Source organism: Propithecus coquereli, unplaced genomic scaffold (assembly GCF_000956105.1).
Source record: "Propithecus coquereli isolate 6110/MARCELLA unplaced genomic scaffold, Pcoq_1.0 Scaffold461, whole genome shotgun sequence".
Lineage (NCBI taxonomy): Eukaryota > Metazoa > Chordata > Mammalia > Primates > Indriidae > Propithecus > Propithecus coquereli.
This window is the reverse complement of record NW_012150408.1, coordinates 325,749-351,726: the sequence shown is the minus strand read 5'-3', so window position 1 is coordinate 351,726 and position 25,978 is coordinate 325,749. Positions and strand designations below refer to the sequence as shown.

At 48.0% G+C, this 25,978-nt stretch overlaps 1 protein-coding gene across 1 annotated transcript; it reads right to left on the bottom strand.

The window, feature by feature from the left end:
• Positions 1-1,177: 1,177 nt before the first annotated feature.
• TMEM40 (transmembrane protein 40) lies at positions 1,178-14,748 on the bottom strand. The gene is made up of 11 exons (XM_012655153.1): positions 14,676-14,748; positions 13,938-14,054; positions 11,535-11,645; positions 10,213-10,266; positions 7,838-7,873; positions 7,452-7,484; positions 7,022-7,069; positions 2,971-3,042; positions 2,806-2,880; positions 2,047-2,109; positions 1,178-1,234 (listed from the first exon to the last, which is right to left on the bottom strand). The coding sequence occupies exons 1-11, from the start codon at positions 14,746-14,748 to the stop codon at positions 1,215-1,217; spliced, it is 702 nt and encodes a 233-aa protein (XP_012510607.1). The 3' UTR covers positions 1,178-1,214.
• Positions 14,749-25,978: the final 11,230 nt, after the last annotated feature.

The following is a 25,978-nucleotide window of genomic DNA, read 5'->3' as shown; positions in this document are numbered from 1 at the left end:
AATCATTATTTATTTTTAAATTTTTTTTTAAGAGACAGAGTCTCACTGTGTTGTCCAGGCTGGACTTGAACTCCTGGGCTCAAGGGACGCACCTACCTCAGCCTCCCAAGTAGGTGGGGCTACAGGTGTGAGCCACCACGCCTGGCGTTCAATCATTTCTATGTTCCCACTCTGGTCTGTGTATTTTCTAAGTGGTCACTATTGCTGTTAGTGTGTAAGTCTAGCCCCGAACACGTGCTCCTGGCCAGTGCAAAGTAGGACTTGTTACTACCTCCTTCAATCTAGACTCTATGCTTCTGTTAATGCAGCCCAAGTTGGCAATGGTTTTTGTTTTGTGCCCTCACTCACTCCTTCGGTATTTGTTGAACTGAAAACACTTAAGGCCCCAGATATTTTTCACGAGAGTGGTTGCAAAGCCCTGTCTCCCACTCCGAATCTGTGCAGGTGAAATCTTGGACCTAGAGTGAGGAGCTTTGCGTTTGTCCCCTTTTATATTTTATCCGACAGGACAAGGTATCGCCTTGACTAGATACCTAGATTCAAAGAGACCCCAAATGTGTTCTCGTGCTCCAGAGAGCTGAAGGAATATTTGGCTGACTCTTTTTAACACAGGCAAGAGAATGTTTATTTGAATCCTGATGGAGTCCAGGGCAGCAGGGCTGTCATTGGGTGGAGATGCGGCTCAGGGAAGATGGCCAGATGCTGTGGCTTCGGTCCCCAACATCTTACCTGCATCAGGTTCACCTGGGAGACCCAGCCTGGTGGCTCTGTGCCTCAGGGTGGTGGACTGTCTGTCTGTCCCTGGATGGCTTTGTAGGACCTGAGAGCCCACCGGGTTAGCCTGGGGATTTGAGGGAGACCGCGAGCCCAGGCGGATTACAGCATCAGGGTCGGGGGTCTCCTGCAGTCTCCCGAGAGCAGTGACCTCTCAGAATCTTCCTGCTGGTTCAGGTACCGCGAAGGGCTCAGCCCCGTGCCCTCCCTCTGCCTTCCATCCTGGGGGGCGGATGGCCTGCCAGCGCTTCCTGAACGATGCCCCTGCCTGGGCCGGTGCCACGGTCAGACCACGTGGGAGGAAAAGTGCTCTCTTTATTGCTCTGGCTCGGCCTCCCGCATGTCTCCCGGAACGTCACTCTGTCCTTGTCCTTGTGGGCTCAGGGCTTGCAACGGTGGTCAAACCGGGGCCTCGCGCGGCTGCCCACCTGGCAGTGGCCTCAGTTGGTCTTCCTGAACCCTGGAAGGCACAGCCCGCAAGATGGCATGGGATTCTGAAGGCAGCCAGGCCTGCCTCGTCCCCACCGTTGCCCCAGGTGCCCAGTAACCTTCACAGCTGGCATGAGGCGGTCATCCCAGAAGCCACGGGTCCCCATGGCCCACGGTCATGGTAGCTAATCTCTCTTTTAGTAATTAATGGATTCAAGGAGACACACAGCTGCCTGGCCTCTCTGTTGTGAGACGTGAGGTGGGCGCAGAGCTAGCCCAGCCCTGCCACTCCAGCCGTGACTCCGGGCCAGTCACTGCACCTCTCTGAGCCACGGTTTCCTCAGCAGTCCAGAGTAAGGTGACCAAACCCACCTCCCCAGGTGCTATTAGGCAGACAGCACCAGAGTCGCGACAGCGTCTGGGCGGCGTAAAGCTCCGTGAGACAGTGAGGCAGAAGAAGGCTCCTTTCCAGCGCTTCGCACTGAAGGCCTTCGGCGCCTGTTCCCCACTTGATTCCCGAACACCCGTGTGCAGCAGAAAGCCGCACACCCATTTTCCAGTTGAGGAAACTGAAGCTAAAAGAGGCTGCAGGGCCCACCCAGGGTCACCGAACTGGCAAACTGGCGGAGGGGGGACTCAAACCTGGGCCTCTGCCTCCAGGCCCTGTGCCGTTTCCACGTGCTGAGCCTCTTTCAACATGGAAGACGCTGACGGGGAGGGACAGTGAACACGGGAAGCGTTTAAAAGTCACCCATCTCGGGGCGGGGGGAGGGCAATATACGTAACCGAAACACTTGTACCCCCATAATATGCTGAAATAAAAAATAGATAAATAAAAGTTACCCATCAGCCTGAACTTCTGGAAGAGGGGGATGAAGCCGTGCAGGACGCTGTGGATGCGGTACACTGCCCGAAACAAAGAGAAAGTGGAGTCAGGTTTGTGCCCTCCAGGGCTGCGGGGTCAGAGCCCTCCCTCCCTGCCCACCCTTGGACAAAGGCCTAACCCGCGCACACAAAGCAGAATCTCAGGCGGCAGGTGGGCAATAGTGCCAGAGTTACTGTCGTTAAAAACAACCACCAAGAACAGTAAGAATGGTGGCAGGAAATTCACTGGGCAAATTCAGTTCCCAACTCCTTTAACTAACTTGTTTTCAGCATCTGGCTAATTTTATTTGTTTGCGACTTTACGTTTTTATTTTTATATTTTTTTAGAGATGTAGTCTTGATATATTGCCCAGGCTGGGCTCAAACTCTTGGGCTCGAGTGATCTTCCCTCCTCAGCCTCTCGAGTAGCTGGGACTACAGGCATGCGCCACCGAACCCCAATTGTTTGCCACTTTAAATTGTTTTGTTGTATTTTTATGGACCTGCCCATTTTTTCCACAAGGTTTTGCCAATGACCTCACATTGACCTTGAAGGTGGTCAGGAAGAAAACATGAGCATAAGGAAACTAAAAAAAAATAATGTTTATGTTGTGACTCTCCGGCCCTTGACAAGCAAGTATGGCCAGCCCAGCCACCAGCCCTCTGAGACTCTGTGTCTGTGTGTGTGTGTGTGTGTGTGTGTGTGTGTGTGTGTGTGTGTGTGTTGAGGGGACTTACCCAGCCCGAAGTAGATGCCGACCGTCTCCAGGGAGGCGAAGGTGAGCAGGCCGACCCCAAGGGACATGAACCAGTCTGCAAGGGCAGAGGGAGGAGATGGTTGGCCTGTGGGTCTAGACACCCCCCATGCCACCTCCCTCCCCTTCCCCAGGGCCCAGCCCGCACCTGAGTAATAGTGGTAACACACCAGCAAGGCCCCGATGGCAAAGCACAGGAGGACGAAATGGAAAAACTCATCTGTAAAGGCAGAGGGGGGAATTGCCATTTGCTTCTTTCTCTCTTTTTTAAATTACACAAAGTCTCTGCTCAAATGTAACTTTATTCAGAGATGCTGGGCCGGGCCAGTGGCTCTCATCTCTGCTCAAATGTAACTTTATTCAGAGATGCTGGGCTGGGCCAGTGGCTCTCACTGCCTGTAATCCTGGCACTCTGGAGGCTGAGGTGGAAGGATTGCTTGAGCCCAGGAGTTTGAGGTTGCTGTGAGCTAGGCTGACGCCACAGCATTCTAGCCCAGGTGACAGAGTGAGACTGTGTCTCAAAAAAAAAAAAAAAAAGAAAGAAGAAGAAAAAGAAAGAAAACAGGCACATTTAGAAGGCAATAAAATTAAAAAAAAAAATGAGAAGGAAAAAAAAAAACAACCCAGAGACACTGTTCCTGACCAGCCAAACTAAAACCTCACCCCCAAACCACCCTTTATCTCACTTTATTATTTTTGTAACATTTGTCACTAGTCAACTGATTATATTTCATTTGTGTGTTTATTCTCTTTCCCCACCCCAGGATGTGGCTCCGGGGTGGGCAGTGATTTTAGCTGGTCTCGTCCCCGTGGGACCCCCAGCAACTAGAGCAGCAATGGGCACACACAGGTGCTCGATACTGTATTTGTCAGATGAATGTTAAATACAATAATAAAAAATGCAAATGTGTCAAGTTTAAAGTTAAAACCTTCACATTGCCTCATTCTCCCTCCCAAATCTCACTCCTTAAAAGTGAGCAGTGATTGGCCAAGTTTTTCCAGGCATATATATGCACACTTTTAAAACATAAATGGGAGCGGTCTGTATCCCCGCTGCTCTACAATTTGCTTTTTCCCTCCCGTGCCTGGGCAAGGCCATCTTCCATCTCAGAGCGCACAGATCCGCCTTGTTCTTTTCGATGGCTGTGCAGTGCTCCATGATATATATTTATCCTAATTGGTTTCATGTCACTAGACCCCCGTTGATGAAGCTAGAGGTGTTCAATTTTTTCCTATTCCCATCGAGGCTGCACCAAAATCACTACCCAAGAATCTCCATGCCCTCGTGCACCTGTTTCTGTGGGCCTGGTGCCTGGAAGTGGCATTGCAGGCTTGGAGGGTCTAGGAACTCAACAGAGGCTCAGAGAAGAGCTGAGAGCAGGACTCGTGCCTCGGGCAGGAATCCAGGGATGCTCTGTAAAAGAGCCCCCTGCACTTCGCCAGGCACTGTGGGGAGGGTCTGGGAGAGAGCACAACTTTCCTGCTTTCCCAGGGGCCTCGACCCCGTCAAGGAGCTGCGATTAGAGGGGATGCAAAACAGATTTTAAAAAGAAAGGAAGGAAGAGACACAAGACAGGACGATCCAGAGACGGTTTCCTGGAGCAAGGCTGTGGGAATGTACCCTTGTTCAGTCCAGTTTGGCCACCAATGTGCTGTGAGGTGTTGGACAGGTGTCCTGACTCCTCTGAGCCTCAGATCGCTCCTTGGTAAGATAGGAGCGTGGGGCGCACATCACTACGAGGATGGGCGGGCGCTCGGCTGGCATAGTGCTGCCTCAGTGGTACAGGGCAGCATGACGGCGGGTATCGTCGCTGCCAAGGGGCATCTTGAAGGGAAGTGAGCAGAAGGAGAGGAGGGCATTTTTGTTTGTTTTTGCTTCTGGGGCAAAAACAAAATGAGTATTTCTAGAACATTCTTGGCTCTGAAGTCAGTTTACCCTTTAGGGAAAAAAGGACATGATGTAGAACTAGACCCACTGTGCAAGAAAGCATCGGGCCTAGGTCCCTTCAGAGACGGGAAAGCCTGGGGTGAGGTAGATCAGAGAGATTTTTTCCTCCTCTCTTCCTCATCAATTTTTCAGAAATACAAAATGAATTCCCAACAGAGAATTTCTCCCTGGATCTGTTTTCCAGCTGTCTTGTGAATAAATATTTAGAAGATATAAGTTTTATTTTTTAAAAAGAGGAGGTAGCAACACAATGCAAGATCAAATAGAGGCCTAGAGGGAGGACAGCTTAGTGTGAAAATGAAAAATCAGAAACAACTCAAATGTCCATCAATTGAAGAATAGAAAGCACAATATTCTGTACCCATACTTGGAATTTTATGTAGTTGTTGAGATGTCATAAAAATTCAGGCGTCGCCATGGCCAGGGCAGTGTGGGAGGACTTGGTGGAAGAATGAGTTTGAGCTGAGCCTTAAAGACAGCCGAGGCAGGAGGACTTGGATGAGAGGCATGTGTCTGTCTGTCTATGTATGTGTCTGTGTGTCTGTCTGTGCATATATGTGTGTGTGTCAGTCTCTGTGTGTGCCCGTGTATGTATGTATGTGTATGTGTCTACATCTCTCTGTGTCTGTGAGTGTGTGTGTATATCTGTGTGTGTGTGTTTCTGTCTGTATGTGTGTGTGTCTGTGAGTATGTGTGTCTCTGTGAGTACGTGTGTGTCTCAGTGTCTATATGTATGTGTCTGTGTGTATGTACGTGTCTCTGAGTACATGTGTGTCTCTGTGTCTGTATGTATGTGTCTGTGAGTATATGTGTGTCTCTGTGAGTACATGTGTGTGTCTCTGTGTGTGTGTCTGTATGTATGTGTGTGTATGTGTCTCTGTTAGTACGTGTGTGTCTCTGTGTATGTGTCTCTGTGAGTACATGTGTGTGTGTGAGTATGTATGTGTCCGTGTGTATGTATGTGTCTCTGTGAGTACATGTGTGTGTCTCTATGAGTACGTGTGTGTGTGTGCGCATGTGCGTGCCCGTGCCTGGCTCCTTGGGCAGGGCAGCATGAGATACGGTGAGCAGACGGAACCCAGGCACGGACCGTGGAGGGAGGGTTCCAGCAGTCAGAGTGGGGGGCTGTTGAACAGGGGACATTTTGGAGGCTGAAGAGGTCAGGCGAGAGTAGGGATGCGGAATGAGGCTGGAGCTGGAAGGGACCTCGGGGTCATTCTTGTCCAGTTTTTCTTGGACTTGCACAGCTTCATGCTAACCCAAGGGTCGTCTGTACTAGCATTTACCTCATATTTTTCTTTAAATAGATTCCTTTTCCTGAAATACATTTACTTTAAAGGAAACTTTATGTCACAACAGTAAGTGGAAGACCAGGATCCCCTAACTTAAAAATCCACACAAGGCGGACAGAAGCCGGTGACGTTCTCGCCAGGCCCTGCTGCCCGGGAAGTCCCTGGCGCAGGGAGAGGCCTGCGCTCCGTGGCCGGAGGGCGACGAGCAAGGGCCAGGCTGCAGCTAGGGCGTGGGGCTCCAGACAGAGACTGTGCCCTGAGAACGAGAGCGGACGGTGGTCGCCTTCTTGCCTTGGGGCATAATGCCACGTCCCGAAGCAACCTGGCCGCAGCCTGCGCTTTGAGAAGCTCGGCTCTGGTCCCGCTTTTTAGCCCGGGAAAATTCAACAGCGGCCCTGGTTCACCAGGCCGGACAGAGGCAAGCGAGGGGCTCTGCCCCAGGTCCCCCGCTCTCTGAAGGTGGGGCTTTTGCAACAACTCTAGATGTTTCCAGAACAACTGCCATTTGTTTCATCAAAAGCCATTGTCTCCCCGCCGGCCCTCCTCTTCCTCCTGAAGTCCCCTGAGATCCCAGGGTGGAGCAGAGGAGGTCCCTTCAGCTCTCCTGGCTCCTTCCCTAGAGTCTGGTCTAATCTAACCTCAGCTTCCACAAGGCCTGGCAGGCGTTTACCATCCTGGTGCCTCCGCTTATAGCAGAAAGAGCAGAGGACTAGGGTTCGAGCCCAGGCTGTGCCACTCACAAGCTGTAAGGCTATGCCCCAACTTTGAGCCTCAGTTTCCATATCTACAAAATGGGAATCATTGTCCCACTTCTCCAGGTGATTCTGAGCTGAGGAACTTGCAAACCGCAGGGCAGAGGTGGGCTGTGATTACTATGTCCTAGGCCTCGGGCTGCCTTTCACCCATAGGCGTCTGGACCAGGACAGGAGGACGCTGCGCTGCAACACCGATTTCCTTACCGTCTTTCTTTATGTTCTGCCTTCTTAACTGAGAGGTCTCCACTTCTCCTTAGGAATAAGACAGAGACGAGTGTTCAACTTTGACATGGGACAGCAGGTGGGACTTTTTCCTCCCTGCCTCACCAAGAATTGAACTGGGTGCTTCTTCCTGGGTCAGAGGGTGCTCACTGCGGGAGCAGTTAAGTAAAACCATGAAGATGGGGGTGCTGTCCTTGGGATCCCCACCGATCCCTCCTCCCTCCACAGGCCTGAGCCTGCCTTCTGTCTCATTTCCCCTGCACTGGAGGTCCCTTTCCTGAGTCGCTGTGACACTCTGGCTGGTGAGGGCCTACCTACTGGGACTGACCCACCCTCTCGGGCCATCTGTGGCCACGTCCCACCCTGGAATGCAGACCACCTCCCGCGCCCCGATCTGAGCTCGCGTGTCTACCACTTGCTGGGTCAGAGCCTCTCCTCCGGAGTCCTGGAAATGAGAAGCTCAGTGTTAGTGTCCAGGCCAGCTTGCGGTCCTTAAGCCGTGCCTCCACCCTGGAGGAGGCTAGAGTACCTAAAGAAATGCCCCGTCGAATTCTCCAGCCCCTGGGGATCATGCTATCTATTGATGGCTGGTTGTAATCCCCTTGCCTCTTGCCTTGACCCCTGTCTGACCGCCACTGGCTCCCTGCCTCATGCAGCTGGCACCGCCTGCTTGTTGAGCCTGCGCCAGAGCCCCAGCCAGGCACCCTGACGGCAGCCGGCTCCCTCAGGGGAGAGGGGACAGCCAGACCTGACTCAACACTGACACCCACGACCCCTCTCCCCCAGCTGGACACTCACCTGCTTCTCCAGAGGGCACCAAATCTCCAGGGGCATCTATACAGGAGAAAAATCAGTCATCACACACCCATGATGGTTTGGGTGGGGAGAAGTTACACTTCAGGGAAAGTGGATCCTGCTTGGAGACTCTCCCCTCGCTCGGGAGTAGGCCAGGTGGGGACTGCAGCAGGCTGGAGCGTTCCTGCCGCGTCTAAAGGGGCAGCCACCAGCCACCACCCACGGAAACCTGCTGTGGGAACGCCCGCCCAACCTTACAGGTCTTCCAAGTTCCCACAAGGAACCAGATTTTAACATAAACTTCCTCGTTTATAAAAAACGTTGGCAACTCTTGTATTCCACAAATCAGAGATGCCATCGTTTGTGAGGCGTAACATTATTTTATGTGCTGCTACGTAAGGAAAATCCCTGCCAATTATGGTTGTAAATTGCTAGTGATTGTAAGATGCATCCTGATTTCAGAGATGTTCAAATGTAAAAAAATGTAGAAGTGATGAAATATATTCACAATCATAATTTTAAAAAACACTCTGAGCCAGATAAAACGCATCTGCACACACGGGCCACCAATTTGCAGTGTGCCTGCTTCAAGGCTATCCACAGGCAGGTGCTGACATCTGGCCACGTGGCTCCCAGGCCCTGAGTGGGTGGAGCCACGATGAGTTGTGCACCCCGAGCTGCGGTCCCCACCACCGCTGAGCCACTTGTCTGGGCTGTGGAGGGTGAGTTGAGCCCTATAGAGCTGCCCTGGGCTGCAGCTTCCCTATTATCAATAATCCCATCCTGGGTGGCCTTCCCACCAGATTCCTGGTGACCTCTCTCCTAGCCTGTCATCTTCTTCCCCTCAAGGGCAGCAAGACCCTGTGTGATCTCCCCCTCCCCCACCCACATGCACTCCTGTACATTTCCTGTCCTTCAGGGCAGCCCCAGGACACAACTGAGCACAGGGCAACAAACACTCAGCACACTGAACTGTCCTTAGGGATGATGGACAAACAGGGGACACCATCTGCGAAGTGACCAGAGAGCAGCCAATACCAGGAGTGCAGAGAACATGCCAAAAGTAACATGAAATGAGACTCAAACAATGTAATTTACTGAGCACCTTCAATTTCTTGGTGGGAGAAGAATCATTCACAAGTAGGTGACTATACCTACATTTTCTACAGAGAATACGAATTACTTTTATGATAAGAAAAAATATTTTCAGATACATGTAAACATAACATTCTCTCTTATTTTACACCCAGTGAAAACTTTCTTAAACTACTTGAGTAATTTAAGCATTTTTCTAAACTAAGTAATACTTTTTTTTTTTTTTTTTTTGAGACAGAGTCTCACTCTGTTGCCTGGAGTAGAGTGCTGTGGCGTCAGCCTAGCTCACAGCAACCTCAAACTCCTGGGCTCAAGCAATCCTTCTGCCTCAGCCTCCTGAGTAGCTGGGACTACAGGCATGTGCCACCATGCCCGGCTAATTTTTTCTATATATTTTTAATTGTCCGATTAATTTCTTTCTATTTTTAGTAGAGACGGGGTCTCGCTCTTGCTCAGGCTGGTTTCGAACTCCTGAGCTCAAACAATCCGCCCGCCTCAGCCTCCTGGAGTGCTAGGATTACAGGCGTGAGCCAGCGCGTCCAGCCAGTAATACTTATTTTTGTTAAAAAAAAAAAAGAAAAATTTCAGATGAGCAAATAAAACACTATAAAGATTACCCACCTATCAGTCTTTTTTCTTTGAGTGTATACATAAGCATTTTCCGCTGTTTTTCTTGCGTTATTACCAGGCATTAGGAAACAACATAGATTTTGGAAATGTTGGATTAAAAAAAGTTAAACAGGCTTTCTTATCTGGTGTGTTTGTCAGGCTCTTTGGCAAACGGGTTTATGCCTAAAAATTCTCCCATTTCATCCTAGTGCTACAAAGGGCCACATCATCTCTACTTCCTCCCTGTAGGAATCCGGGTGCTTGGAAACACGCATTTTATAAAATACGTATTGTAGAGACAGATCCTTACTTTTTACTTGCACACTTAAACAGCCCAATATTCCAAGAGAAGGGGGCTACTGATATGTCCCATTTTGCTGGTTGGGAAGCTGAGGCCCAGAAAGGCTGGGTGACTTGTCAAGGTCATCCACAAGTCCAGGTTCTAGCTCAGAGAGAATGCAGGGTTTCCTTGAAACAGTCTCATCATGGCAGAAAATGCCCCCACCCCATCTGCCAATGTGATTACCATCCAGCTCGCCACACCCCCTGTATTTGCCTTGGACTTTTCAGCTCATGAAACACCCCCACGGCCTTGTTTCTGCCCAACGAAGCCTTAAGCCCTCATGTCTTTAGTGTAATTCTGTTTTCTCCAAAGCTGCTGGACAACCAATTACCTCCATAGAGTTGAAGTTCATCCTTCAAAACGTCAGGCTCCCCTTGTGCAGCACCTGGATGGAGATAAACCCGTTGGTCAATTCTCCCCAGACACAGCGACCCTGGGCCACTCCCATCCCTCATGGGTCTGGAACCTTAACAAGTACCACAGTCCTTGTGCTGGGGAGCGGTGGAAGGTCTTCAAGATTCAAAACAGCCTTACGACTGCTTTCCCTTTACACCGTCTGACACACACACCCTCCCCAGCACCTCCAGAAGAGACCATGCTCAGTTTACTAAGAAAGAAGTTGGGACCTGAGAGGACTGGGGCCTTGTTCAAGGTCAATAATAATAGTTATCATTTACTGAGCACTTACTATGTACCAACACTGTATTAAGTAATTTACATTTAATATTTCATTTGCTCCTCATAGAAGTCCTCTGAAGAAGGTATTAGTACCTAATCCCACCCATTATACAGATAAGGAAACTGAGGCTCAAAAGGTTAAGTTATTCTCCCAAAGTCACGTAGCTAGTAAGTGGCAAGTCTACCGGGTCTGTTGCCAAAGCCTGCATTCCTAATCTTTTTTTTTTTTTTTTGAGACAGAGTGTTACTCTGTCACCTGGCTAGAGTGCAGTGGCATCATCATAGCTCAGTACAGCCTCAAACTCCTGGGCTCAATCAATCCTCCCGCCTCGGCCTCCCAGAGTGCTAGGATTACAGGCGTGAGCCACCTTGCCCGGCCCCTAATCATTTTTATGTCCAGAAATAGAACCCAGAGCTCAGATCGAGCTTCATGGGCAGCATTTATTAATCACCTCCTGTGTGCCAGGTTCTGTACTAGGCATTAATGCAGGTTCTTTCCTCCATACTCTTTCCTTCCCACAAAATTTGTGATTTATTTTCTTGCAAAAATTATTTCCTTCTGGGTGTAAAATAAGACAAGTTCACTGTAAATTATTTGTAGTATAGGATACTTTAAAAAAGAGAAAATAAAAATCACTCATAATTCTACCATCCAGAGATAACCACTATTGGTATTTTTCCTTCTAGGCGCATTTATAACCATGTATGTGTGAATTTTTACAAAGTATATATGAGATTGAATTAATTATACGATTTGGCATTTTTCTTTTTCACTTTAGAGACAGATGAAGAACAGAGCTAACACCAGGTCACGGTGTAGCATCCTTTATCTGTTTTGCTGTTGCTACTTTCTGTTTTTACCCTGCCATAAACAACGCTGTGAAGAACGTCTTCACACAGACAGGCTCAGCCCCACGCAGAAACTCAGCAGTGAGCCAAGTTGGCACAGGAAGAGTGGTGAGGCCTGCTGCCTACCGGGTGAGCCGCCACTGTGGGAGCGTCTGGCCCCCAGGCTCCGTCGACGTTTTCCAGTTACTTTGGGGTGCTTGTCCTCATCACCGCTCTCTGCAGGGAAGAAATAACAAGCTGTAAGAGAACCTCAGCCTGGACCAAGCCTGGAACAAGCCGGGACTGCATTCGTTGCTGGAAGGAGCTCTGCTTTGGGGACTGGGGGACAGGAGACCACTGCTAACTTTCTGTGTGAGCTTAGACAGATCACTTAATAGTTCTGTTGGCTTCATGTCTACTTAGTATTTCTGTAGCTGCCCTGCCTACTTCACAAGGCTTTCAGGAAGATAGGACAAGGCCCCATGAGGTATCAGGTTACTGAGGTGGTTTCCATCCCACCAAGCACAGGGGCTGTGTCGTCCCTGTTTCCCCACGTCACGCTGACTCTGGGTGTTTGCTGTGTCTCCCACCCACCTTGAATGTCCTTCCCGTTTATTTCTGTTATCATGAAGGTTAAGCTGAGGTCACACCTCCTGTAGAAAGCCTTTCCCAACTGCCCCCTCACACTGGTCTTGCCTTTCCCCTTCTTAAATTTCTATTTTTTTTCTTTTTTATTCAGTCCCCGTAGGGACCGTCAAAAATTGCCAATGCCGACTATATTGCAAGTTGTCATGGTGGGGTATTGGGAAAAGTTTTCGATTAGCAATAATCACGCCTCGAATAAACCTCATTGGCTTTGATACTGCCACTGCACAAAGCTGCCCTTCTGGAGTTTCTATAGCACCAGCTGTCTGTGCTTGACTCCGGATGTGAGGGCCAGTGGTCTCATGATCTCGTCTCCCCAGCAATCTCAGACTCCCGAAGGACCTCCACCTTTCAGGGGGGCCCAGTCTGAAGCAGGAGCTTGATTGGGACTTGAAGAATGACTGAGTCATTTGTGCTGTTGGGCCAGTCAGCATTCCAAGAATTCAGGTCTAGGAGTTTCTGTCCATGTCCAGAGGACTCCCCTTTCCTCAGGACGACCAAGATGGCCTCAACAGTGTTGAGTCTTCCTCAGTATGCTTGGCGAACTCATGGTCAATCACAGATAAATTTTAAAAATTCCAGGAAACCAAGTTAACTGTGCTTAAAAATCATCGCATGTGTGATCTCAACTGGATGCAGAGGAAGAGGGATCAGGAAGCACATCAAAATAACACCAGTGGTATTTATTTCAGGAAAGAGGATTTGGGGTGACTTCTATTTTCTTCTTTTCTTTCTTTCTTTTTTTTTTTTGAGACAGAGTCTTGCTCTGTAGCCCAGGCTAGAGTGCCGTGGCATCAGCTTAGCTCACTGCAACCTCAAACTCCTGGGTTCAAGCGATCCTCCAGCCTTGGCCTCCCGAGTAGCTGGGACTACAGGTGTGCGCCACCATGCCCGGCTAATTTTTTTTCTATTTCAGTTGCCTGGCTAATTTCTTTCTATTTTTAGTAGAGACAGGGTCTCGCTCTTGCTGAGGCTGTTCTCAAACTCCTGACCTCAAGCGATCCTCCCGCCTCGGCCTCCTTGATTGCTAGGAATACAGGCATGAGCCACCATACCTGGGCACATTTTGAATTAAAAGAATTAAAATGCAAGAACATTCTGCTGTTTCTTGGGGAATAATGTGGTAATTTGTAAGCAAAACCCTGTCATTCCTCTAAACTCACTAAAGTACTTGTGGGGAGTCAATACTTAGGACATGATTTGTACAAAAAATTCAAAAAGTATAAGCTTTGCACAAGGAAGCTCATGAGCATGATAAACCTAGGAGGAGGAAGATTTTTAACAGTAGCAGTTATTTTTAGAGCTTTTACTGTGTGCTAGGTGCTAAGACTTTGCCTGTATGACGAATTTAATCCTCACAATAATCCTACCAGGTATTAGCTATTGTTATCACCCTCATATTATAGATGGGGACACTGAGGCACACAGGGGTTAAGCAGTTTACCCAAGGACACAAAACTAGTTAGTGGCAAAGACAGGATTTGAACCTACAACTCACGCTTTGACTATAGCCACAGAGTACCCCTAATAAACTTAAACATTAATTTACATGAGATGCAGCCACTTGAGGGGCTGGTTGGTAAGCATTAAAATTAGCTGCAAAGATATTACAGACTAACATGGCAAAATGCTTAGGATAAGCTGGCAAAAACTTTTAAACGGAAGACAAAACTGCCTGTATGATCAATTATAACTGTGTATGTACAAGTATGTGCATAGAGACACGGGCTCCAGAAGGAGGGAGTGTGGGAAAAACAGCACTGAAGTATCAAGTACTTCAATTACCTGAAGTGTGCGGGATTTTTTCCATGTAAATATTTTTCTTGAATAATACAGTGATACACACACACACACACACACACACACACACACACACACACACACATTTTTAAATCTTTGCTCTACCTGAGGAGGAGGAGGAGGAGGATGAAGAAGAGGAGGAGGAAGATTTGTCTCTCTCATATTGTTTTTGGGATGCGAGTCCGGCCTTCTCATCTTGCTTGCGGAACTCTGTCTCTGCATCTGTGAGGCGCACATACGCAAAGGATGAGCGTTTCCCACGCTTCCCACCCCGGGGACCACCAAAGCCTCCCCGGGGTTCTACTTGGATCTGGGGAGACAGGAGACTGGACTATCTCTCTTAGACCAAGGCTGTCAGAGATCCCAGGGGCTCCAGAAGGCCCACAGCAGAAATTCCCCTGAATATGGACCTCAGAAAAGGGGATCTTAAGCATCCTGCCCTGCCCAGAAACTGCTAGACTCTGTGGAGTAGTTGCCAATTTGGGATCCTCTGTAAGTTATTGGGAACATGGGATCCGATCAAGCCCCAGATCTTCCCATCTCTCATTCTGAGGCCGCACAGAACCCTTCCCGCCTTCTGGAGACTCTCCCTAGTGCCAGCTCAAGCCCCCAGAGACTTCATGAGGTTTGGGGAGCAACTGAGGGTCCCCACAGCTAGAAAGGGCTTGGGGACAGACTGCACCAAGCATCTGTTTGTGCATGTGTGTAAAATCACTACTTCCCCATTTCAACTTTATTTGAGCCATTGCGCTACATAAGCTGAACCGGGTCTTCTGGCCCATCCGCAGTTAGACTCCGCCTCCCATCTGGCTTTGCCCAGAGGGTCAGAGAAGGCAAACATACAGTTTAGATCTTCTGTTTCTCTGTGGACTCGACTGTTGTCTTGAGATTGGGAGAAGGATCCTGAAGTCTCCATGGCTTTCCCTGGAGGAATAACAATAATAAGTAATAAAATATCACCTTAGTTAATATCCTTAGTATATAAAGAACATGGCAGATAAATAAAAAAAGACAAACACTCAATATTTGGTTGGTTTTTTTGTTTGTTTGTTTTTGCCTGCTATCTTATTCCTTCATAAACACTCAGTTGAAGGAATAAGAAAAACAATTTACAAAAAAAGAAATACACGATTAGGGAAATTTGAATAATGATCATCTTTTGATAATATTGAGAACTAATTTTTAAGTGATCTTTATATTGGCATTATATTTATTGAAAGTATCCTTAAATTTAGAGATAAATGCAAAAATATTTATGATAGAATTATATGATATCTGGGATTTGCCTCAAAATAATTTTGTTGAGGAGTTGGGAGAAAGAGAAGTGAGTTAAAAAAAAAACAAACATTACTATGAGTTGATAATTGTTGGAGCTATATCAAAATATAAATAGTGGATATCTCTGGCTGGTATTATAGTGTAAAGTAAAATAAAATCACACGACTACCCCCCAATTCCTTATGCCAAAGGGAAAGTCAAGTCTGGAGGCTGAGTCATGCAACACCCCCTTCCAAATGCATGGCTGTTCCTAACAATATGCTTTAGCCAGATCCCCCATGGAAAGGTAAAAGGCCTCAGGCATCCATGAGGACTGCCCCCAAAGATGATTCATAAGGAAATTCCTTGCTGGACTTTCATAAATAAGAACATGCAAATTGTAACTTTAGGTCTGCAGGCTAAGTCTAGCTCCTAAAGCTAAAGTCTGTTCATTCCACACTAATACCGTTGATTACAAGTTTATCTTCCCAGGTGTAGAACAGAGACAAGATGAGATCAATGATTCTTCTATCTGGAAGGGATATGGACATAATTGGTTTCCCTTTACTCCCTTTTTCTTCTCAAACCTTCACCTTATCTTATGTAAAATGTCGCTTTCCTGGGGCTCATAAGAATGTAACCATTTGCCTCACTGCCCATCCCCTTCTCCTTTTCCTTTCTGTGTGCCCTCTCCCCTTAAATACTGACGTTCCCAAATCCCTCTTTGGAGAGCACGGGCCACAGATCCTTGTGTGGTTTGTGCTTTTTCCTGGGCACGTCCTTGAAGTTCAGCTTAATAAACCTCCATTGATTAAGATCTTTACCTCAATCGCTTATTTTGGGTTGTCAACAGGTATTTTTATTTTCTTATTTCTTAGTTTACATTTCCTAAATTCTATGAATACAGTATTGCTTTTGTTATAATAAAATAACCAATAATTTTTCACTACTTAGAAATGTAAGATGCCACCTAATATCAGTACATAGAGTGCTTAACAGTTTTATAAAGGGCTTATGTGTCCATAATTCCATCTGAGCCTGATCACAGGCCACTCAAGTAGGAATTGGAATTAATTTCTCCTTACATTTGAATTGCAGTTTCTAGATAACAAAACGTTTTCCCAAAAGATTGTCTCATTTGACCCTTACAATAATCTTGCAAGGTGAGTATTATTATCCCTGTTCTACAGAGGAGGAAACTGAGGTCCAAAGAGGTGAAATGACTTGCACAAGTCAGGACTCCAGAGCCCACATTCTATTCAGTGCACCCTGTTAAATTAAGTTGAGTGTAACGCTGCCTCCTTACATGTTTTAACTTGGGCCTGGAGGTTTCTCCACACAGTGAACTATAACCTAACTGGAGGTGGGAACAGACTGTAACCTCCTCTCGTAACAAGTGGCGGAGTCTCAGCCAATCACAGGTGGGCAGCTGTCCTAGCCGTGTTGGAATAAGGCAGAGGCGAGCTGTAGCCAGTTCCCTTGTGTTTGCACCTCGCTTCCATTTTCCTTTTCCTTCCCATAAATGTTATGGGCCACGTGGCAGCCTGGAGGCAGTCGGAACCTATTTTGCTTCTGGGAGCTGCCCAATTGGAGAATCATTCTTTGCTTAATTAAACTCAATTAAATTTAATTTGGTTAAAGTTTTATCTTTTAACAACCCCGAAACACTGGTCTGGGCCACAAAACTGCTCGCAGGCCACTGTGGAGTCAGGCCGGAAGTGCCCGACGGGATGATGGATGTAAGCAGTGAAGGTGAGGGCAGGAAGGGCGCTTGAAGGCGCAGAAGCAAAATCCCTTCAGGACACTATTCTCTGTGCTTTCTCAAGCTCCTGAAGGGAGCCAGAGGTAATTCTAGAGGTGGGCCTTCAGGTGAGCCCAGAAGAAGGCCGTAACTGTGGCCTTGGAAAGTCCAAATGGTTCTAACCTCAGCGAGCTGGTGCTCTCCCCTGGGTAAAATATATGACGCTGCCAACAGGCTGGATTTTAGCGGGGCACATGACCACCCAGCTAGAGACTACATTTCCCAGAGTCCCTTGAAGCTAAGTGTGGCCATGTGACTACATTCTTGCCAGTGGAATGTGAGTGGATGGGATCTGTGCAGCGGTGTGCGGAGAAATGTTTAATGGCTTTGTAGGTGGGAGGGTATACATATGTATACACACATACGTTTGTTATAAATTTTACTGATGTAAAGAATGCATAGCACAGTTTACAAATAATAAAACACAGTGCTCTTTATTGTGAAATCCATACACCTAGAACTTTAGTGCAACTTGGTGTTTCTTGCAAAATCCATCATCAGTTTTTATAAATCTATTGCCAACAATAGTGTCACAAAGTCAGATTACAATTAAATGCTTGATTGCTACCAAATTCAGAAAGGAAGTTGTTCACATCATGGATGAATGAGAGTCCTTCCAGTGTGAATGTTGGTTGATATTTTCTTTTACATTAATGAGCAAGACAAAAGTGAAACAATAGAGACATTTGTTGTAACTTCACTCGTTTGTCAGTGATGTGAACAACTTCTTTGCTGAATCAAATAATAGTTTTCAAATTTAGAGAGAATATTTCCTCAACTTCTTATGCTACTCACAATGCAATGGCTATGGGTGCAACACAGGTTCAGGTTTAACCTGCATTATTAACATTTTCTTGATCATTTTCTTCAATTTAGACAATCAACCAAACAAGCTCTGATTTGTAGAGTTTACTGATTTTTGTGGTGTCAAGACTCCCACTGTGACTGATTTGAAGCTACCATTGTGATGTCACTGAGCACAGAGTTGGGAAGAGATGCACAGTAGCACACAACATTATGCGCCATGTTCAGCATGCAGATAAAATAGATGGGAATAATCTCAAGAACGTAGATGATAGCAGATTGTAGTAAAAGAAATTGGGATATATTTTGAGTACTTAATTACCTTTGTTTTTAATATAATTTATTTAATTGTATGTTTATATAATTCAATTTTTAATAATGATTGTGTTTAACAACAAACTCCCAAAATTCCTGAAAATTTAACAATTAGATCTTACAACCAATCTGACCTGCTTCTACTTCTGGGTATGTCAACTTTTACTTGTCCTCTACTTCCTTTTTCCTGCTTCGTGTATGCTTGAATGCAGATTTTTTTTTTTTTTTTTTTTTTGAGACAGAGTCTCACTCTTTTGCCCGGGCTAGAGTGAGTACCATGGCATCAGCCTAGCTCACAGCAACCTCAAACTCCTGGGCCCAAGCGATCCTCCTGCTTCAGCCTCCCGAGTAGCTGGGACTACAGGAACGCGCCACCATGCCCGGCTAATTTTTTGTATATATTTTTAGTTGTCTGATTAATTTCTTTCTATTTTTAGTAGAGACGGGGTCTCGCTCTTTCTCAGGCTGGCTTCGAACTCCTGAGCTCAAACAATCCGCCCGCCTCGGCCTCCCAGAGAGCTAGGATTACAGGCGTGAGCCACCGCGCCTGGCCATTGAATGCAGATTTGAAACCAACTTCAACTCATGCAAACAAGGCCAACACCCAGGGAACGGCTGGCAAAAAAACAAAGGAGCCTGCTCCCCACAAGGCCTCATTCACAGAGCTGCGTGCCTACCTGGACCTGCCTGCCTGTGGACCACTAGGTGCACAGGAAATAAATTCCTCTTTTATTGCAGCCCCTGTGTTTTGAGACTCTGTTACAGTAGCTTAGCCAAGAGGTGCAGGCTTCATTCTGATTCTTGCCCTAAAAGGACGGCCTTGTTAATAAACTAGCTAACAGAGAAAGATAAACTATCACACAGAAAGTAAGAGGAATTAACTCACAACACAACTGCCTTTTGTTTTGTTTGACTAAACACCTGGGACTCAACTTATTGTCTTTAAGATTAACTGATTGTCTCTAAGATTTCATTTTCACCACCCTGAAGTGCTCTAAGCAGACAGCAAGGGTACAAACTCCCTGCTCCAGTTCTCTCCGGTCCACATCCCAAGGACTCTGATAAGCCCGCCTCACAGAGAAAAGGAAAAAAAAAGAGAGAGAGAGAAAACTAGAAACAGCTGCCAGCTGCCTCCCACTATCAGTGTGCAGCAAAGAAATAAAGCCATTTTTACCTTTTAAAAGCCTGAGCCCCATTTCCTCAGCTGCTGGCATTTCCCCTACTTTCTTCAGTGTCATGCCATTTTCCCTTTTTTTCCTCTCTTTTTTTCCTCTCTCTCTCTTTCTTTCCTTCTCAGGAAAGCAAATAAACTTTTTACTTCTTTATATCTTAATCTTTGTCTGAGAAATCTTTCTCCGCCCGCATGTGAGCACCTAGTGAGTCTGTGCCCTGACGTGCCCTGTTTCTTCTCCTCCCAGCTCTGCGTCTACGGCCTCGAATCCGAGAGGCAGTAGATTGACTATTCTCCGACTCGTTTAATCCAGAGTTTCTCAGCCTCAACACTACCAACATTTACTTGGGACCAGTTCATCTTTGCTGCCATGTGCATTGCAAGATGTTTAACAGCCTCCCCCAGATGCATTCTCCCCCTCAATTGTGACAGTCAAAAATGTCTCCAGACATTGTCAAATGTCCCCTGGGGGGAAACATTGCCCCTAATTGAGAACCGCTGGTCTAGAGAGTCTACCATAAGACCTTGGCAAGGCAATATCTTTCCCCTGTGTCTCAGAGTTAGACTGCCTGGTTTGGAATCCTGTCTGCCACTTGCCCGGGCTTTGTGGAAGCTTGGGTAAGTTACCTAATCACTCGCTGTGCCTCAGCTTCCTCATCTATAGAATAGACAATACTAATGCCTACCTCATGCTATTGTGAAAATGGCAGGACAGCCCTTAGCAGGCTCAGTGGATGTGAGTTTCCTCCTTACAGACCTCCTGTTGCCCTTGGACATTCAGTGTCCAGCCCCAACCCCGCTCTTCCCCCATCTCTTAGGTCCCAGGCCGATTGCCCTTTTCTAGAATAAAAATTCCCATTTCTCAGGGCAGAATTCAGCTAAGCATTAGGAAGTCACTAGCAGTTAAAATGAATTGATATCAAGGCATGAATGACTGATAATCGTAAACTTCCAGGCCACATTTATATATTGAAAGGGATTCTTTGCACATAGCAGGTGACCAGCGCATGGTCATTGGATGAGATAATCTCTAATGCTGGCATGTCAGGTGGAGTGGAGGAAGAGTTTCAGAGCCATATGGGGGAAAGAGAGCTGCTGGCTGATGTCCAATAGACCAAAGTTCACCAAGCGGTGAGCTCTCTCTCTAGTCCCGTCTCCTTCCGGCTCTGCAGCCCTGGGCAAACGGAATCTTCAGGCCTGGATCATTCTTTCCTATTGTCAAAATTGTAAGCACCCTGTTAGTTGCCTAATTAATATCCACCACCCATATTCCCCACTCCCTTAGCCCTCCTCCTGCCACCACCCTTGGCCTCCTTTCTTTCTTTCTTGCTAATAGAACTACAGTTTTGTTCTTCCAGCTCCAGGTTAGATATTTGTTTTACCAGACTCCCTTGCAGCTGGGGGTGGCCATGTGACCCAGCTTTGGCCAATGAGAATTGAATGGAAGTCAGCTGGGGTTCTGGGAAGGGTTTTCCTTCTCCTGGCAAAAGAGACCGACGGTGGGTGCCATGTCCTGCTTCCTCTTCTTTCTTGAACATGAATGTGATGGCAGGTCATCTTGTGACCATGAGGAAAAACCAGTGACAATGTAGACACATTGTTGAGCTGCTGAGCCATTGCTAGAAGCAGCCTGTTTTCTTGTTATTTGAGAAAAATAAAATTTTTCGTTTAAACCTCTATAGTCAGGACTTTTGGCATTTGTAGCTGAACACAATTCTGACTAATATACCTTCCCTGTCCTACATGCACACAGTAATTAGCACCTACTGTGCGCTAGCTAGCACAGGGAATATTGCAGTGAACAAGTCACAGACCTGTCTACAAAGAATTTCAAGGTAGACGGGAGCCCAGGGGCCAAATCAGACCAAAGTTAGTCAAGGAATGTTCCTGAAGGAGGGGCTGCTGGGTGAGTTTGGAAGAGCCAGAGGGAACGGTATGTGCAAAGGCACAGAGGCAAGGAGCTGTGGCTGACACAGGAAACAGCCGGCAGAAAGTAGCTCTAGAGAGGAATGGGATTTGGGAAGGCCCAGAGGCCGCTCCCCACCTGTCCCCTGGCACATTATTCTCCTGAGGCTTAGTTGACGCTGGCTCGTACCTGACTCTTCTTCCTCAGCGTAGGGCACCTCTTGCACAACTCCAGGGGGCAGTCACCTTCAGTTTTCTGCCCAGGACTCAGGGTCTAACGCACCCAGGGCTTATCTCCTCCACTAGATCACGAACCTAGCCCAAGTAGGGACTAAGGCTGATTCATCTCTGTGTCACACATACCCTGCACAGGGCTGGGTACAAAGCAAAAATGGTGGTGATGATGTGATGTGATGGCGATGATGATGATGATAACAAGCAGTTATAAGTACTTAATATGTACCAGGCAATGTTCTAACAGTTAACTTGTAGTAACTCATGTATTCCTCACCACAACCCTATAAAGGCTCACTGTGGTTGTACCCATTTTACAGGTCAGAATATTAAGGCACAGAGAAGCTAAGAAATTTGCCCAGGACCACATAGCCAGTAAGTGGTTGAATGAGGGTAGTGGCTCAGTCCATGTTGGGAGACTACAGGAGTGACGCTGGCACCTCTTTCCGGCCTCCTGTCATTAGCACCAGGAAAGAGGCCACTGACAGTCAAGTCATCAGAGTGTTATGCAAATGGTACTGACTCAGCTTATATTTAGCCTCTGGTGGGGCCCTGAGTAAGCGTCCTCATGGCCAGGGAACTTCCTGGGGCAGTTCTGTAGCACCCTGGCCCATCAGGAGGGGAAATGGAGCTGTGAGGCAGCAAGACCTGAGGGAGCCCTGTTCTCCTTTTAATGGTCTCATTCACACCTTTTTTTCTGCTCCACCCGTTTTTCTGCTACGAGGAAGGATAAATTGATGTTTAAAATGTAAGAACCAAGGATCGGTCTGTAGGGCAATACTTAACACACGGGGACACAGCACTTGCGGTGGGACGCCAGGGCCTAGCAGAGGAACTGCTGAGAAGAAACTCTAAAATCTCAAGTTCATGGCAAGTGACTTCCTTTGAGCCAAGATGCACCACGGGGAGCTGAGACAAAGAGAAGTAAAGAAAGAAGAAAGCAGGGAGAGGAAAGAGCACATGGCACACTACCTGTGATCGTATTTAATCTACACAGGTCTGATTTTATGCAGGAAGAAACTGAGGTTCACATAGATTAAGTGACTTGTCCAAGGTCTCCCAGCTTATAGAGGGACACGAACCCACCCCCTGCCCCAACAGAGAAGCTCCATTCCCCAGCTGTCCCCCTGGTTAGAGGCTCTAGGCATCTCTCTCAGGCGGCCCCCACATCTGAGGCCGATCCTACAAGGAAAGGAACGGAATCCTACAAGGGAGTCTGCCTTCTGGCACTTTTCTCCAAAAAGCCCAGCCCTGCTTAGTCATCGGTGGTGCCAGGGCCTCTGCATCCACAGGTCTTGCTAAACTGGATTTCCCCTTCCGTGCAGCCCGAGTTTCCTGAGGTGCTGCCGTGGCAGGGCCCGGGCCCAGGGTGGGAGCGCTGTCAGGGCACGCTGAGCCATCCGCCTCACCGCACACCGCCTCCCAGCTTACTTGACCCTCAAACCCACCAGGAGGCGGTCAGAACGGGGATTATTGCCCTGTTTTACAGACGGGGAAACTGAGGCCCTGAAATGGAGAGGAAACTTCACAAAGTGCCGTAGCAACTCAGGGGCAAGGCTGGCTCCAGAACCTCGTCTCTTGACTCGGGGAGTGGTGACCTTTCTTCGGTGTCCCACTTGGGGGGAGGAGGCTGAGGCAACTAAGACTGAGTTGGATTGGCACAGCAGGCAAGAGGCAGAGTAGGATAAAAGGTTTGGGGGGCAGGCAGCTGAAGGGCTAGGAGCTGGGGAGGGTCGGGAAGATCATCCTGGGACTTGAATGCCAGGCTAAAGACCACCAACTTTTCCTGCAGGTGCACCGAGAGGGACGTGTCTGTGAGCCGGAAGCACAGGGCAAGCTCAGCTAAACAAGCCCGGGGTGGGAAACAGGGAGAGGGGGCATTGGACGCAGAAGTGGCAGCTGGGAGGGGAACAGAGCAGACAGAAGGGTGGACACTTGCTGCCTTTGCCCACCTGGCACCCCAAACTAGCATTCCCCACTTTCTAACAGATCCTTGTCAGGCAGGCACAGGTCCAGGACAAGCACCCCGAATGATTGCACCCCTCCCCGTGCCCCTTTTACATGGAAACTCTGGGGTGGTCTCTGCCTTTTACCCAGGATAGAGCATCAGCATTTTGCCCCGGGAGCCTGACTCCTGACGAGAGTGACCCAGAGCCTGAAGGCCGGCGTGGTCTGCCCTGGGGCCGAGCCCTGCAGAGGCTGTGCTCCTGATTCCGCCCCGCCACAGTCTCTTCTGCAGTCTGGTTCCTTGCCCATTCCGTTCTGTGAGACCCCTATCCTCCCAAGGAAGCCCTTTCTTGGTGGCCGGAGGGGTTTCTGTGACTTGCAGTCAAAGCACGTTAGTTGCGACAAATGCGTGGGGACAGCGCTGATTCCCACAGAGCCCAGCAGGGCTGTGGGCAGACCAGGGTCCACGGGCTTCACTCCAGCCTCCGGGGGAGACTTGGCAGGGTCCCCGAGGCCCCCAAACCGGGTGCTGCATCTGAACTTCAGGCTGGGCTGGGGGCCTTTCGGGTTTCCCGAGCCCCTCCCTTCCCTCCTCCCCCAGCACTGTGACCTGCTGAGCAGTGGCTGCCTGGAAGGCCATGCCCTGGAGGCTTGTGCACTGTCCTAGACCTGGTTCCTCCTCGCTCTTTTCTGTTGCTGCGGTAACAAATACCCACAGATTTAGTGGCTTAAAACAAATTTAATATCTCACAGTTGGATAGTCAGCATGGGTCTCGCGGAGCTAAAAGCGAGGTGTCAATGGGGCTGCGTTCCTTTCTGGAGGCTCTAGTGGAAAATCTGTTTCCTTGTCTTTTTTCTTATTCCTCTTTCTGCTTGCTTTTTTCAGCTCCTAGAGGCCATCCACAGTCCCTGGCTCGTGGCTCCGTGGCTCCTTCCTCCACGTTCAAAGCCAGCAACGGCAGGGTGAGCGCTCGCGTCGCATCACTGGCCTCTCCCTGCTGCCTCCCTCCTCCGCTTTTAAGGATTCTTACACTGGGCCCACCGAGACCTCCCAGGGTAATATTCGCAACCTTAATTGCATCTGCAGCTTCAATTCCTCTTTTGCCACGTACCTAATCTATTCTCTGTTTCCAGGGATTAGGATGCGGACGTCTTGGGGGCCATTATTCTGCCTACCACAGTCTCTTACCCCAGGGCCTGGCACAACTGCAGCCCCACCTATGTTGAACATCCTCCTTCTTAAACCAGGTTCCCTCTCTCTCACATCAACTTAATCCTTAATCCGAGCCCTCAAGCTTTGAAGGCAGAAAGGGGGTCCTAACTCCTTCCTCCCCAGCAGTTAAAGTCCAAGCCTACCCCAGTTTCCCTTCCAGAAGGCCTGGTTTCTCTGCTCCTACTGCCTCGCTCCCAAGAGAACCTACAGGGAACCAGGGGTTTGGTGAGCTGGCCATAATTAATGTTCTTACCACTGCCTGGCTCCTCTTAGCCTCAGTTTTCCTGTCTATAAAATGGGATATCAATATCTATCCTCCAGAGTATTGTGGGGATTAAGTAATGCTGTGCCCATAACAAGCCTAGAATATTGGCACTTAGTAAATGAGAGCTTCCCCTCTCCTTAGGCTTGCCCACTGTCTCCCAAATTTGACTAAGGATCATATTTCCCTGGGAGTATTTTTGACAGTACAGATTCCTAGGACTTTCTCCTTTGGAAGTTCTTATTCAGGGGTCTGATGTTAGGTATGAAGTTAGAGTTAGCATATAGCTCAGGGAAATTTGTATTGTTAACAAGGGCACCACATGCTAGGCAGAGTGTGGTCCACTGAGATCACTAGAACCTCTCCCATGAGTGTTACAATAGTCTCCCAATTGGCTGGCCTGAGTAAATGGAGGCTGAGCAAGGCAAAGTAATTGGAATCACAGAGCTGGGAAGCCAAGCGGGGAAGCATGACTTGAAGCAGGCTCTGTCAGACCCATTGCCCGAGTGTCATAATCAAGGCACCTCTCAGTACAGCATCCTGGCTAAGGACGTGATAGTCACACTGCACAGTTTCCTGTCTGTAACCCCTCTTCCAATTACTGCTGGATTGCCCTGGGCCTCAATTTCCCTATCTGTAGAGGAAGTTGGGCTGCATTCTGTAAGGTTCTTCTAGCTCTGACATTCTATTAATAGGAGTTACTAATGCAGTTAGTATCCAGTTAAAGCATTCAAAGTTAATCCACTCAATCAACAAAAAACTTTGGGACTCAGGCTTGACATGACCTGCAAGAGGGTCCAGAACGGCACGTACCTATAGTATCTTTTGGTGCAACTGTAGGCCCTTGAAATGCTCCAAGAAAAAGGGGATCATGTGTTCAAATAAGTTTGAGCAACACTGCTTTCCATAATCCTCCTATTGGAGCCCCAAAATGTGCAATAGTGTACTAAAGGCTCTGAGAAGGCCTGTAGGAGAGAAAGCTCTTTCACTTTCTTTAATCCAATCCTTCCCCAAACTGTGCCAGAACACAGTCCTTTTCTCCAGGATGCAGTTCAGAAGGCAGAATAGAAATCCTTTAGCACAGTTTTGGGAAATGCCTCTTGTTCAACCCCTGATCTGCCGGGGTCAGCCTCTCTGTCCTAGAATCCAGGCCTGGGCAATCTAATCTCACTGCCCACTTTGGACAGTACCAACCTCCTGGGTCCAGAGTTCCTCTATCCCTCAATCAGGACAGTTG

Excerpts from the sequence above, each read along its gene's own strand:
- TMEM40 (XM_012655153.1), bottom strand. The coding sequence starts at position 14,748 with ATGGAGACTTCAGGATCCTTCTCCCAATCTCAAGACAACAGTCGAGTC. Across the intron at positions 11,646-13,937 it reads CTCCTCCTCCTCCTCCTCAG|CTTGTTATTTCTTCCCTGCA; the intron begins GTAGAGCAAAGA and ends GTTCTCTTACAG. Across the intron at positions 7,485-7,837 it reads GGTGCCCTCTGGAGAAGCAG|GACTCCGGAGGAGAGGCTCT; the intron begins GTGAGTGTCCAG and ends TCTCATTTCCAG.